At 38.2% G+C, this 14359-nt stretch overlaps 1 protein-coding gene across 1 annotated transcript in view; it reads left to right on the plus strand.

Annotated features, from left to right (window-relative positions):
* Nucleotides 1-9245, plus strand: part of SRGAP3 (SLIT-ROBO Rho GTPase activating protein 3) — a 208621-nt gene extending 199376 nt beyond the window's left edge. The window contains exon 22 of the mRNA XM_088134308.1: nucleotides 5044-9245. Coding sequence (XP_087990434.1) covers nucleotides 5044-5460 — 417 coding nt within the window. The 3' untranslated portion in view covers nucleotides 5461-9245. The remainder of the gene's footprint in view (nucleotides 1-5043) is intronic.
* Nucleotides 9246-14359: the final 5114 nt, after the last annotated feature.

Genomic DNA, 14359 nt, shown 5'->3' on the forward strand with positions numbered 1-14359 from the left:
CTGGGGCAGAAGCTGTGTGCTTGCTGAGTGCTAAGGATCTTGCAGGCATGCCATTGTCAACTACTGAGCTAAAAGACAAATTAATATTTTCTCTAGCTGCTGGCGAAACAGCATGATCCATTCCCATGATATTCTGGTGTTCTTTGGAATGGGCCAGTCTGTGCATTCAAGAGTACTTCATTCATTTCTGGAATAGGAAGTAGTTTGTAGTATTCCAGTTGTGATCTGGCCCAAAAGCAGACAAATCACCCTACCAGGAACAGACCATGCTATTCTACTCAATCCTATTTCTACATTTTTATTTTTATTTTTTTTGTGCCTTCAAGACAGTTTTGGCTCTTGGGGATTGCCTGGAGTAGTCCCTGCAGTATTCTTGGCAAGCTTTTTTGGAAGTGGTTGTCATTGCCTACTTCCTTAATATTTACTGTATATCATTAAGTAAATTGTTAAAATGTTAAAATAAATACAATTATAGTCTTGTTTTTGTTCCATATGAATTATGATCTTTAGAAAGACGAGAAAAACAAGGATATTGAGATTTGCCTTTTTCTTGCTTCCTTTCTACCATTAATGTGGCCAGAATATATTTTGCACCATGTTTTAATGCATCAAGTATTTGTAATTTATTCGATGATCCATTTGTTTCTTTTTTTTGGATATCTGAGGTGTTCTCAGGAGTCTTCTCCAACATCAAAGTTCAAAAGCATGAATACTCTTTCTATCCTGCTTCTTCAAAGTTGAACTTTCACTTCCATACAGCATCATGGGAAATAACATTGCCGGCACGATTCTGATCTTTGTAGATGTAGACACATTCCAGCGTCTGAATATATTTTTCAAGGCCTTCATTTGCTACTCTACCAAGTGCTAGTCTGTGGTGTATTTTTGACTGCTTGTTGATGGTTGATCCTAAGAGGCAGAAGCTGTCCTTCACTTCAGTGTCTTCACTGTCAGTTCTAAGGCTGGTTGCTCTATCTGTTGTCATTAGTTTCTTTATATTTAGCCATTGTCATTAGATCTTCTTTATATTTAATTTTAGTCCCATTTTTTTACTGTGCTCCTTGACTTTATTTACTAGAGCTTGGAGATCAGTTGCATTTTCAGCTATCAGAATAGTCCAGCTTCCCTCAGTATATATTCTGCATATAGATTGAGTAAATTAGGGTATTATACAATAATACTGCTCCGGCTTACGTACACATTTGACTTAAGGACAGACTTGCGGACTGAACGCATTCTTAAACTGGGGACTACCTGTATACGTCTTCCATCTTTTTGATCTTCTTTGAATCAGTTACCATCTGTCCTTTGGCGGCCTTTAGTCTACCAGTTCAAGGTTGGAACCTCCTTCTGCATTCAGAGATCTTTTGGAAGACTTCCCTTGTTTTTCCATATCTGTTTCCATCTTCAGTGTTTTTATAGATGTTGTAATACTGATTTTTGTCTCTCCTGACAGCTCTCAGAATTTTTTTGTGAAGTTTCTTCCTGAGAGCTTTGTCTTTCTTGGCTTTGTCTTCTTTTCTCTTCTTATTCTGATATCCAGTTTGCTTTCTTCTGTTTCTTTATCTTTGGCTGTAGATTTTCACATTTATCCTTAGCAATTTCTATAAGTTCATTCCATAGTTCTTCTGGTTCCCAGTCAGTGAGGTTCGGAACTTCAAAGTGATTCCTGATGTTCTCCTTGAAAATGGTGGGTATATGGTCAAGATCATATTGTGGAAACTGATTGGTGTTCTTTTTTGACTTTAGCATAACTTGAAACTTGCACATGAGCAATTCATGATCGATTCCACAGTCTGCTCTGGGCCACATCTTTGCCATTATAACTGAACTCTTCTACCTCCTTCTACCAATAGTCAGTTTGATTTCCGTGTACTCCATCTGGAGATGTCCATGTATATAGGTGACATTTTGGTTGTTTGAAAATTGTGTTAGCAGTGAAGAAATAATTGGATTGGCAGAAACAGATAAGTTATTCTCCTGCTTCATTTCTGTTTCCTAGGCCATGGAGTCCAACTATGTTTTCTTCATTAATATTTCCAACTGTGGCATTCCAACCTCCAACCCCAAGAAGCACATTTGCTTGCGCGTTCTGTCGATTTCAAATTGAACTTGGTCATAAAACTCATCAACATTCTCTTTTTGTGCACCAATGACTGGAACATAAACTTGGTTAATCATCATATTAAAGGGTTGTCCATGAAGTCTAATTGATGTTTTTCAATCATTGATTGCATTGTAACTCAGTACTGTTCTTGCTATATCATTCTTAACTATGAAAGCAACATCGTTTCATCTTTGTTTTTCATGTCCTGAGTAGTAAACAGTGTGATCGGACTGAAAGTGTACAATTCTAGTCCATCTCAGTTTGCTGATGCCTGAGATGTTAATGTGTAGTTGATTCATTTCATTTTCCATGGTGTTAAGTTTTCCCATGCTTGTGGTTCTTACGTTCTTACGTTCCATGTTCCAACTGTATTTCTGCTTTGCAGCTTTGGATTTTCTTTTCCTGAAACTACAGGTCTCAAAAGCTTTAAATTAGCCACATCATAAACACCATTAGTACTCTGAAAGATCTTTATCTCTTCCTCAATAGCATGTTGAGTGCCACTTGACCTGAGGGGCCTATCATCTGGCACTATATCATCAATCATTTTATATTTTCTATCCATGTGGTTTTCTTGGTAAAAATACAGGAGTGGTTTCCCATTGCCTTCTCCTGCACAGTATGAATTGATGCCTTTGCCATTGTCACTAAAGTGATCATCTGCCTCCAGCATCTTCCTATACTGCAGCTGCCCAATATAGGTGCCTGCTTGCTTTAGCTGGGCAGCCTTGGGTGACCCTCCTGGGAATACATACTCTTGGCATACACTCTCTGCATTCTTCACTCGTGCCTTCCAGCAACAGCTGCCCCCCACCCAGCCACAATGAGGCAGCACAGCAGGAATTGGGAGGGGAAGTCACTCATAAGTGAAACTAATTAGAAGCCAGTACAGTTGATTTAAGATTGGTATACTATGGTCCATAAAATGTACACAGGAAAGCAATCTGGCTCCAATAATTTGTACCACCTGTGGTTTCTGAACACTCTACAAGGGCAGCCCCAATTATTCTTCAAGGGCAGCAGTCAATTACTGTGCACTGTGGCCATTGAAATAGGAAATGATTAATGCATATATTGCTGTAGCCATATCCATGTGCTCCAGAAAGGGGCGTGGCTGGTGCCCAGGCAAAAATTTATCGTTTTTTAATCTTATTTATTTATTTATTTATTTATTTATTTATTTATTTATTTATTTATTTATATCTTCCTCACTCTCATTACTTTAGTCAGTGTTTCACTCCCCTCTCCTCTTTCCTCTTAGTGGCAGTTAATAGGCTCCAGTGGCAGGGACTGCCTCTCCCCAATTATTTCTACCTGTCCCATCAGGTCCAGCAGGGGAGGCATGTTGCGGGTCCCGCCTGCTAAGGAGTCCCATCTGGTGGGACCCAGGGCTGCTGTGATGCCCACCATCTGGAACATCATCCCCCATGTGGTGAGGTTAGCCCCAACCCTCATGGCCTTTCAGAAAGCCCTCAAAATGTGTTTTTTTCATCAGGCCTGGCAGCAGAGTCCCCACGTTGGTGGCACCATGTTTAACATCTTAATTAACCCTCTCACAATCTTGTTTTTAGTTACGTTAATTATTTTATTGTTTTAAGTGGTTTTTATATTCTGTTTTAATAATTGGTTTTATTGTACACTGCCCAGAGTCACCTTGTGTGAGATGGGCGCCCATGTAAATTTGATTAGATAGATAGATAGATAGATAGATAGATAGATAGATAGATAGATAGATAGATAGATGCAAAAGCTTCATGTAAGATCCAAACACACAGTAACCTAAACACTTTCCATCCAAAGAGGATGCACCAGGAGACAACTAATATTAACCAGATAAGATAGGTGGCACTGCCATCTCAGCCTTAAACAGATGGCTGACATGATATTCTGCCATACCAAAAATGAAAGAAGAGGAATTGCATGGTGGAATTAAGTTATAGTTGAAAGAGCTCACATCCATTTAAAATCAGAAATAGAGCCTCCAGGTATACTAACCATGTTCCCTTGATATTGTGTCCACCTGTTTGTATGTTTGTTTGTTTGTTTGTTTATTACACCAATTTATATAGCCACCCATCTCACCACAGGCAACTCTGGATGGCATACAACAAAGCTAAAAACAGTCAATAAGTACATTAAAAATATAAAAATAAAAATAAAACAAAGAATAAAAGGATGTTAAAAATAAGGGAGCCATCTCACTAATTTCCCCATCCTCTGGGGTCCCCAGGCCTGCTGGCATAACCAGGTCTTAAGGGACCTCTGGAAGCATAACAATGACAAGGCCAACCTCACTTCTGGGGGGAGAAGATTCCACAGTGCGGGCACCACAGCAGAAAAGGCCCACCGCCTGTGGCCTGCCAAATGTAGCTCCCTAGGTGACGAAACCCATAACATGCCCTCTCTGCTGGATCTGGTAGGATGGGCAGATGAAATTGGGGAGAGGCTTATCTTTTCTTCTCTGCTACTTTCTTTTTAATGTTTTTAATTATGTTGTATCTAAAATATCATGTTTTTGTTCAAAAGTTTTGAGAGTTATCTAGAGAATTGGATCCAAAAATATATTTTCACATTCTCAGTGTGTCTTAGTGCATGAACTCTTTCCAACCTTTGCCCTTCACCTCTCTTGGACTTCAGCTCCTACAATTCCCAGCTAGAGAACCAGCCTGGGGGAAGGCTGCACTAGACCACTGTATAAGAGTGTGAAATTATTCAAAGATTATATGCTGTATTTCATGGGCAAGTAGAAACTTGATTACTGTCATCAGTCCCATGCAAATTCTTTCGCCAGTGCTACAGGAAAGCACTAGCCATTGTTCCACTCATGGTTATCTGTATCAAGCCTTCTGCCTAAAGCAAATAAGAAAGGAAACTAGGTCATCATCTAATTCAAGGAATGGTCACTCTCATTTCTGTTTGTATTTCTGTGTTTACAGGACATTGAAAAGACCATGAGCACAGCACTGAATGAACTGCGTGAGCTCGAAAGGCAAAATACTGTGAAACAAGCCCCTGATGTTGTCCTGGACACTCTTGAACCAATGAAGAACCCACAGATTGGTTCTGTCAATTCTGAACCTGCCAGTCCCCTTCATACCATCATGATCAGAGACCCCGATGCAGCTATGAGGCGGAGCAGCAGTTCAACCACTGAAATGATGACGACATTTAAACCTGCTCTCTCAGCCCGGCTTGCAGGAGCTCAGCTGAGGCCCCCTCCTATGCGTCCCATCAGGCCTGTTGTACAACATCGATCAAGTAGCAGTAGCAGCTCAGGAATGGGCAGTCCTGCAGTGACACCCACTGAGAAGCTCTTTCCTAATAGTTCTTCAGATAAATCTGGCACAATGTAGCTATTACCCTCTCAAAGGAGCATTCTTTGGGAAAATGGTTAGTCATTCTGATCTTCATTTCTTTTGAGAAGGAAGCTATGATTGTACAAATGATGTCATTAGGAGAAAAGACAGGGAAAAAGTGACTCTTGTAAAAAAAGATGATACTTGGGATTGTAGAAGCGGTTTAAGGATTTTGTGACATTTACACATATAACAAGATTGCTGAAAATATTTGGTACTACCAATGGTCATTTTATGTAATTACCACTGGAATATTCAAGTCTGTCTAGAAGTATATATGAAACTTTATATAGCCCAGTAACAATTTAATAGACTTACCTCACCCTTAGACATCTGCTAGAGTGTGTTTTTGCCTGTGTGGGTGAATTACACAGCAACTATACATCGAGCAATAGACTGTTGATCAGTTCATGAACTGAATTTTCACATCAGTGCAATTTGGCTTTAGAGTTACAAATGAAAAGAAACACTAGTTGTCCTGGAAATACTGAATTCATCTGATGATGATCAGTTCTGTTCTCCTAGATGGGTGGATTTCTGTCTTCAAATTCATCTCTTAAGGACTGCTTCATTGAAATATGGAAACTTGTGGTCATTTTCTGGTTGGAGGAGTATGCCAGATGTGGATGCAAAGAGTAAAAAGTGGTACAATTATACCCTTATACAAACAGGAAATCTAGGATGTTTTGTATGGATTTCATGTTGTAGCACAGTGTTACATGTGTACAAGAGAAACTCAACTCCCACTGTTTTCAAAACAGAAGAGGACTTTGAAGTAACCTGTGGTTGATAACAATAAATAAATAGGCTACCTTATATAGTGGTTGAAATATTTTATTCTCTCATCTCCCTTTTTGCTAATGATTCCTCTGGAGAAAAATGCTGTTTTAATCTGGATTAAAACAGGCAAGGAGGGTTTTAGTAAAATCATATTTCTTTAAAGTTACTTAGCAGTATATAAGGGGGTTCCTGGACCATATCCCCTTGCATGAACAGCATGATCCATACTTGACTGAATTGGGCATATATCTGAACCAATATGACAATTTGCACTTTCTCTACTGTACTATATAACAATATAGAGTGATTTGGGGCTTACAGAAATAAAATTTGTTTCTGTAGTTTAATATAGGCAAAAAACAAAAGAAAAAACAAAAAAAACATTCACAACAACCAAGAGCTCTAGCATTTGCATGGTTGCCCTTTTTCTTTTCACTGAACTCAAGGCTCTACTTGCTGCTTTTTAAAATCACATGTTTCTAATACCAGCCCTTCAACTAGGGTAGATTTTTTGTTTCCTTTGAATTCCACTACTCTTATATTTTAACATTGATAAATCTTACTGAAACTGCACACTTGGTTAAATCCGCATGTTCCACTGCTTGATACCTCGAATTTATTTTGTAATGGCCATCTCTTAAAAAGAAACCAAATATTTTCCATTCCTCATTAGAAGTCAATTTTAATGACTTCTGGGTAATTGGTGGCCTTGAATTCGGCTTGCTGTACTCACTTGCTGATACACTTCAGCCAAAATTTAATTTATAAAGCAGTCCATTTTGCTGAAGGAGGAAAATATCTGTCATATTTATCCTCTTATTCGTAATCCCATCTGTTTTCAGAAATTGCATAGAAGAGGACATATTTTAGGAGATAATGTTTTCCTCTGAAGTGAACACACATGTGATTCTCATTTTCTGTATCTCATCTGTGAACATGCTTCATTTCATGAATCTGCCCCTTGCCTGTTCTAGCCTGTTTATATATTGCTGTACTTGCTTCCAGTATGAAAAATATCTGCTGAACTGTAATGTTTCTTCTTCATGCTAAATTTAATTGAGACCCTGTGACTCCAAATCCTTGCACTTAATAGATAATTCAGTATATTAGAAATGCATCAGTAAAAATGAGAACAACCTTCCCCAATCCTGAAGGAATTTTGACCTTCTCATATATAGTGTGAAAGGAATGTATGTAGTTATTCTAATATTGTTCCTCAATATTATATTATAATGATAATGGTGTTTATCTATATGTCTGCTAATGTAGTAGGCATCTGTAATGCCATAATTAGTTAACAGTGGTAGTTTTTCATTTATGAAATTCTTTTAATCCCCCTTCCAAGTTACCCTACATGTCCCCAAGCCTTCCCTAGCATATAAATAGCCCCTAGTTCATTATAACAGCAAATATTCCATTTGTGGTAGTAACAAACCAACAAATGTAGTTTTTGCATGGGTTGGATATTGCAAAGTGAGGGGGGGGGAAGAGAGGGTGCCATTTGGCAAACTATTCTATCTTCATTGCCAGTAATATTTTTTCTTACTTTGCTTTATGGAGAAGAGATGCTTTGATCACATCTGTGTGTGTTACACATATTTTTGAAAATGACTTGACAGCATAAGAATTATCTGAAGGTTTACTTTTCTCCTTAAAGATATGATACATTCTATCTTTTATTAAATTATTTTTGTTTCTATTTTTTCATTGGTTGTTAGTGGTTTTTTGTTTGTTTTTAACTCTTTAAGTGCCTTTTGAGCACCAGAACAAATCTTTGGATTATATGTGCTTGGGAAATGGACATATCAAAATATCTCTTGTACAGTTACCTCCATTTTCTTATAAGAGCAAGAATTGTCTTTAAATTTTAAGGAAAAACTATTCAGTCTTGTCAAATTGCGGATGACTATTAGGAATTGTGAAAGAGTTCTTTGTCCAGCTCTTTGTAGTTTTAAGTAACAATACTTGGAATGAAGCTGATGAAGTAACAACACTTTCTCTTAGGAAGTGCTTGTCTCCCTGTTTCATAGGCTTCAGCTAGCAGCAATTTCTTTTTTTTGACATATTTTGTTCTGCAGAAATGCCATTTCCTGATTGTCATGCACAAGGGAAATTCCTGATTGATTCATCTCTGTGTTTTCAGACACATTTGGGTATGGCTTGATCCAACCCAACAAAGATTTCAAGGGAGAATGTAAAATGCATACAAGTAGCAAATGGGAAGAAAAAGTGTGTGTGAGTGTGTGTGAGTGTGTGTGAGTGTGCGTGTATGCAAGAGAGAGGGGGAGGGGAGCACATGTTAACTTGCTTAACAAGGGGAAGGGATAGCAAGTTTTTTTTGCTGGCCACACCAATTCTATCCTACCCCCCTAATGCTATACGACGAGAATGCTAATTAAAATTGCTATCTCTTTTGAGAATATCCCTGGTGCTAAATAATGATGCTATCCCTGTTGCTAAATATCCTTAATGATAAATAATGAAAATATCCCTGTTGGTTGATATTTAACCAAACTCAGAAGTTATATAAGAAGTTAGAAAGGAGGGTGGGATTTGTACAATTTATACAAATTGTATGAAGAAAATGAAAGGCAACACATTTTTTATGCAAGAACTATGAGTGATGGACTTGATGCTGTCCACCAACATTATAAAAAAAATGAAATTCAGCAATGCTGAGTAATTGACCCTTCCCATAAAATCAGAATGTATGTTTGTGCTTAATTGGAACTACTTTAGCTAAAACTGAGAGAAATTTATTTCTTCTCCTAGCCTTTTTTCTTATCCTGTAACTTGTGAAGGCACTCTTTTTGTTCAACCAAGTGAAATATGTTATGGTGCTGACTTAGAAGTAATTGCACCTGCCCTTATATTATTGATGTACAGAAACTGTCATAAGCAAACAATGTAAATGTCAAAGATTCTTTAATAATATAAGGACCGTGCACTTTCCTTTTTTAGACTAAACAATTCTCCCCCCCTTTTTTTTTTTTTTTGGAAAATCCAATATTTTGGACTATATTATCAGTGCTGCATTTTTCATAGTATGGCGATAGGCCTCCTGAATCCAGTTTGCTTGTGAGTGGCTGCTTCTTGTTGTTGCCAGAAAACTCTAGGAAACTGCTGGTTGGCTGCCCTATATAATGATTGTTGTCCCTTTTATGAATATTGTCTCTGTAATGTATGATTTTAAAAAGTTCCATTCAGTTAGAGTATCTGACTGGATCCTATGTTATGTATGCTATAATGCCATGTAGATCAAACCACTGGTTGGGTACAGACTCATCCTGTTGAATAAACAGTTTACCTTTTCTCAAAATATTATTCCGGTCATGATTTAATAGTCAATAGTGTTTTGTAGCACATGTATTTACTTGTAAAAATGCAAATACTTATGTAGGTCTAAAAGCAGATAAAATGAATAAAATTGACACTCAATTTCAGGAACACCCAAGAATCTACGCTTTTAATTACTTAGAAAATCTAAGTAAGGGTTATACCTATCTCTCATATTCTTCTGGAAATAAATCCCAAAATCAATATTTATAGTTGAGAAGGAATGGAAGCTTCAATAGATAACATTAAAAGTAGTACTGTAATGATAATGGAAAATGTGAGGCAGATGGGGAAAAGATAAACCATGAATTCTGGAGGATGGCTACCTCAATATTTCACTTCTCTTATAATTAGTTTTTAAAACAAGCTTTTATCAAAAATCCATTTCAGAATAGGGAATTTCAGTTAGGATGATGACTTTTCTACTAAGTGTCATCTTCAGAGCTGTTAACTTTGTCAAATTCTGTCATATTCTAGAGCATCAACTTCTAGAGTGCCATAAAAGGAAGGCTATTGTTGTATCTCTCTCCTCCCTACCCTAGTTTTACATGAAGTAAGGCAGTGCATTTGACTGTAAAAGTTACATGTTTGAAACCCATGTTGATCACTAGGCTCACTATCTAGTAGGGTTTAGAATTCAAGATTGACATCTCAGTGAGCAAATGTTATTAAATCCCATCTAACATGCTACCATTTTTCTCTTAGGTAGCTTTAAGCTAGGCCTCAAACAGAGTCCTCTGTCGTTTTAGAGATTAATGGAGAGAAGGTTTTAAGGTTTTTTTCCCCTAAATGGTGTTGTGTAGAAGACCTATACAAGAGGGTATTGTTCATGCATTTTGATTCTTCACCCATGGTTTGGATGAACACGTAATATGGTCCCTGTTAAAAATGAACTGCTCACAAAATGTTTAGTCAGCAGCAGTATTATATTTGAGAAAAACACTGCTGTTTTTATTAGATAGCACAGTTCTCAGGATATTGTTGTTTACCTCATATGTTTGGTTTGCATAGCTCCTGAATCTTTTGTATCAGTATTTTCCTCCTTCATGTTGTATGATTACTGCTGCCTGAAGGGAGAGTGCAGAAGGCTTCGTTGGCTTCATTGGCCCTATCTTCTTAGTACTTTCTTTTGCTGAAACTGTAGGTTTAAATAGAACAGAATATATGTAGCTCAGGTTTGAACTGTAGAGTCCATGGTGCTCTCTGAGCTTGGTTGTTTGCTTGCCGACATCTCATCACCCAATTAGGTAACATCATCAGTGCAAGTAAGTGTGGGATTTGCTCCCTGTAGTTTTACAGTAGTTTGCCCTGCCAGTGTTGGTGGGGTGTGGTTTTCTCCTTGGTAGTTCCTTGATTAGGGTATTGTTTCCTGCTTGATTGTTTGTCTCCTTAGTAGTTTCTAGAAGAATCACGCAGATTTCTGCTTGACTGTTAGTCTGGTGTTAATTCCTGTTTATCTGGGTGTTGGCTGCTGGGGAGGAGGTGTTCTTGACTTTTTGTTTTCTTCTGTCTGTGAGTCTGTCCACATGTTGTGAGATTAAGGAGTTTTCATCATGTCTTCTGACTGCTAGTTGGTGTTCATGGATATGCACTGTTAGTCTTCTGCCTGTCTGTCCTACATAGTGGCTGTTAAAGTCCAACATACAGTCCAACATACACCAACCATAGTTTCAACTGGGAAACTGTGAGCATCCTAGACAAAGCTAAATCCAAAAATGCCAGGGAATTACTGGAAGCTTGGCATCCAGACAAATCGGCCATCAATAGACACACAGAGATAAACCACATTTACAAACCATTCAAAAAAGATAATTAGAAAGCTAAGAAGGAAACAAAAAGACCAGAACACATCCTCTCCAGAAACCAACACTCAGATAAGCAGGGATTAACACCAGACAAACAAGCAGAAAACAATACCCTAATCAAGGAACTACCAAGGAGAAAATCACACCCCCATCAAAACTGGCAGGGCAAACTACTGTATATAAGCAGGGAGCAAACCCCAACTTACTCGCATTGATGATGTTATCTAGCTATTAATGAAATGTCTGCAAGCAAACAACCAAGCTCAGAGAGCACCAAGGACTCCACATGTGATGGACTGGAATGGAGGAAGGGGGGTGAAAACGGTGCGCTCGTCTCCAGAGCAACGCTCTGGAGATAAGCGGAGAAAGCTGGCGCATCCCTAAACATTCCAGAAGATAGTGAATAGCTGTGCCTGGGAATTAGTGGTCAGTCTGAGAAGATTTCTGTAAACAGGCGCTGGCTAATAAACCTTGCTGATTGAACCTGCATGGGCTCCAGGAGTTCTTTGGGCTAGGCCTGACATCACAGGAGGTTTAGTATTGGGAAACATGCAGCAATCACGGAGGTTTCCTACATAGTTTGGCATCTGGAAGACTGGAGTTTTCAATCACGGGGAAGGCAATTTCAATATGTGGAGATCTACAGGACAGGATCCAATGGCTCATCCTTGCTGTGGTATCCCTATGGATCAGATGTGAAATGTCTGAATAATATTCTGTTATTACAGGATGTCAGTAGTACTTTCACATTACCAGCATGGTTTATAGCAGGGTTCCTCAACCTTGGCAACTTTAAGATGGGTGGACTTCAACTCCCAGAATTCTGGGAGTTGAAGTCCACCCATCTTAAAGTTGCCAAGGTTGAGGAACCCTGGTTTATAGCAATCCAAACTGAAATTTATGAGCTCTTCAGATTTAATTTTAAAAAATGTACTTAAGAGTATGTAGAGGCATCAATGTAGCAACTGTCACAAATCTTTAAAGTAGCTGCATCTTTTCATGGGCTTATGCAGCAGCCCTCCCTAACCAAAGCATCACATCGCTCTATTCTTTCCCCAATTCCAGCTTCTCACATTTGACAGAGCACTTGAATTACCAGTGTCAATCTAGCTATTTTTTTCTCAGATCTGAACCAAACTGTCATAGGGCAATATAACCTGAACAACGGGGCACCAAAGCCTGAAAGAACCATGAATGAGATTTACACATGCACAACGTGAGCAAAAGAAGTTGGTCACAAAACACCCACCCTCTGCAGTAACTTTAAATCCATTAATTCATTTAGCAAATTAAATGAATAAATAAAAACTGAAATTGGTTGGAATGCCTGCTAGTTGGTTAAAATATTTATGAAATATATTTCATTCTGTTGGATTTGAGAACAGTAAAAATAATGCCACTGAGCATCATTTGTGCATGTTAAATACATCCATTTATTTGAATGCTCAAGAGATCATCTATGCCACACAAAGTTATTCAGTCTTAGATGCTTCCTCAGAAAACTGACTCAGTTCAACAGGACTTACTCCCAGGTAAGTAATCACAGAAGTATAATCTAAGTCTTAAATCATGAGATGGGTTAGTCCTATTGAATTTGATGGGAATTACTTTGCAGTAGACATTTTACATTTATATAGCCTGTATGAGAATAGCCTGCCCCTCTTACTTTTCTGGAACTGCAATTATAATATATTGAATACATTTTTTCGTTTCAAAAAGGAGAGAGAGGCTGCTGTTCAATTGCGTAACCACCAATGCTGCTTTCTGGATTTATCAAAGATCAATATTGGTACCATATAGAATGTAAATATGATATTTTAAATACACCGAAGTATTTACAAAAAATAAATTGATGATGTGTACATACATGCGCATACATGCTCCCTCAAAACTTCATAGGTAATGGTGTGATGCAATGATGTGCAAGAAGGTCCAATCTGACAATTAGCAAAATAAAGCAGCTGCCTCTGATGACAGGCTGGGAGAGGCAGCCAGCTGGAGTTAAGCTCTGATCCTCTCCCCTTTCAACATGCAACATGGAACTTCATTGCACCTAAAATGCATGGGTGTCCTTTCAATTGCACGGTTCAAGTAATTGTTAGCTTGCAAGCATGAGTGCCCTAATTTTCACGGAGTCTTCATGGCACAGTACATTTTCAGTGTCATCTCACATGGGAACTGTCTATTAAAATTATACCTCAGTGTGGTGATATGCATACATTTCTCAGTTGCCTTATTATAACAAACTTCTAACATGACTCTTGTAGTTAAACCAATAGCTTTCGAGTTACTGGAGCCATTTAGAGTAGGGTTTCTCAACCTCAGCAACTTGAAGATGTGTGGACTTCAACTCCCAGAATTCCCCAGCTGCTTTAGAGCTTTTGAAGTATAGTGTCATGTCTCCTTGGGTCTTTGCCTCAGAAAATGATATAAAAATGAAAACTGCATGTCAGGACTGGGTTGCTCTCTTTTTGCTAATATAGTCTTTTCCTACCCATGTGTCTGATTATGGAGTAGGGGCCAGGAGACAGTGTGCTTGGGTCTTCCCTCCATGGATTCCCCTGGAAGTCCAAATGGGGCCCTCCCTGATGGCAGCTCAGACCCAGCTTTTTCATTGAGCTTTTAACATTCAAAATTGTTGCTGGATTGTGGATGCCAGGTGGATAGATACTTTTTATCTATTTATGTAATATAACAATACTTTAATATATTGTTCTTATTGATTTTACATGGGCTGTTGTAAATTACCAAGAATCCATGTGGAATCAGTATATAAATAACACATACATACTAATGGGGTCTGAGTTGTCTGAAACCTACCAAGATCTTAAGGTTATAGATTAATGAAGATGTCAATTCAGTGTATGGAAAGTGTGAAAGAAAAAAACCCCATGTTACAGATAATTAGAAAGATATTGAAAATAAAAGTGCTAATCATGTAACACAACAGTATGGTACATCCACTTCTGGAATAC

This window comes from Python bivittatus, unplaced genomic scaffold, assembly GCF_059951505.1.
Source record: "Python bivittatus isolate LINGU-HERP-01145 unplaced genomic scaffold, Pbiv_v1 ctg000080_np1212, whole genome shotgun sequence".
NCBI lineage: Eukaryota > Metazoa > Chordata > Lepidosauria > Squamata > Pythonidae > Python > Python bivittatus.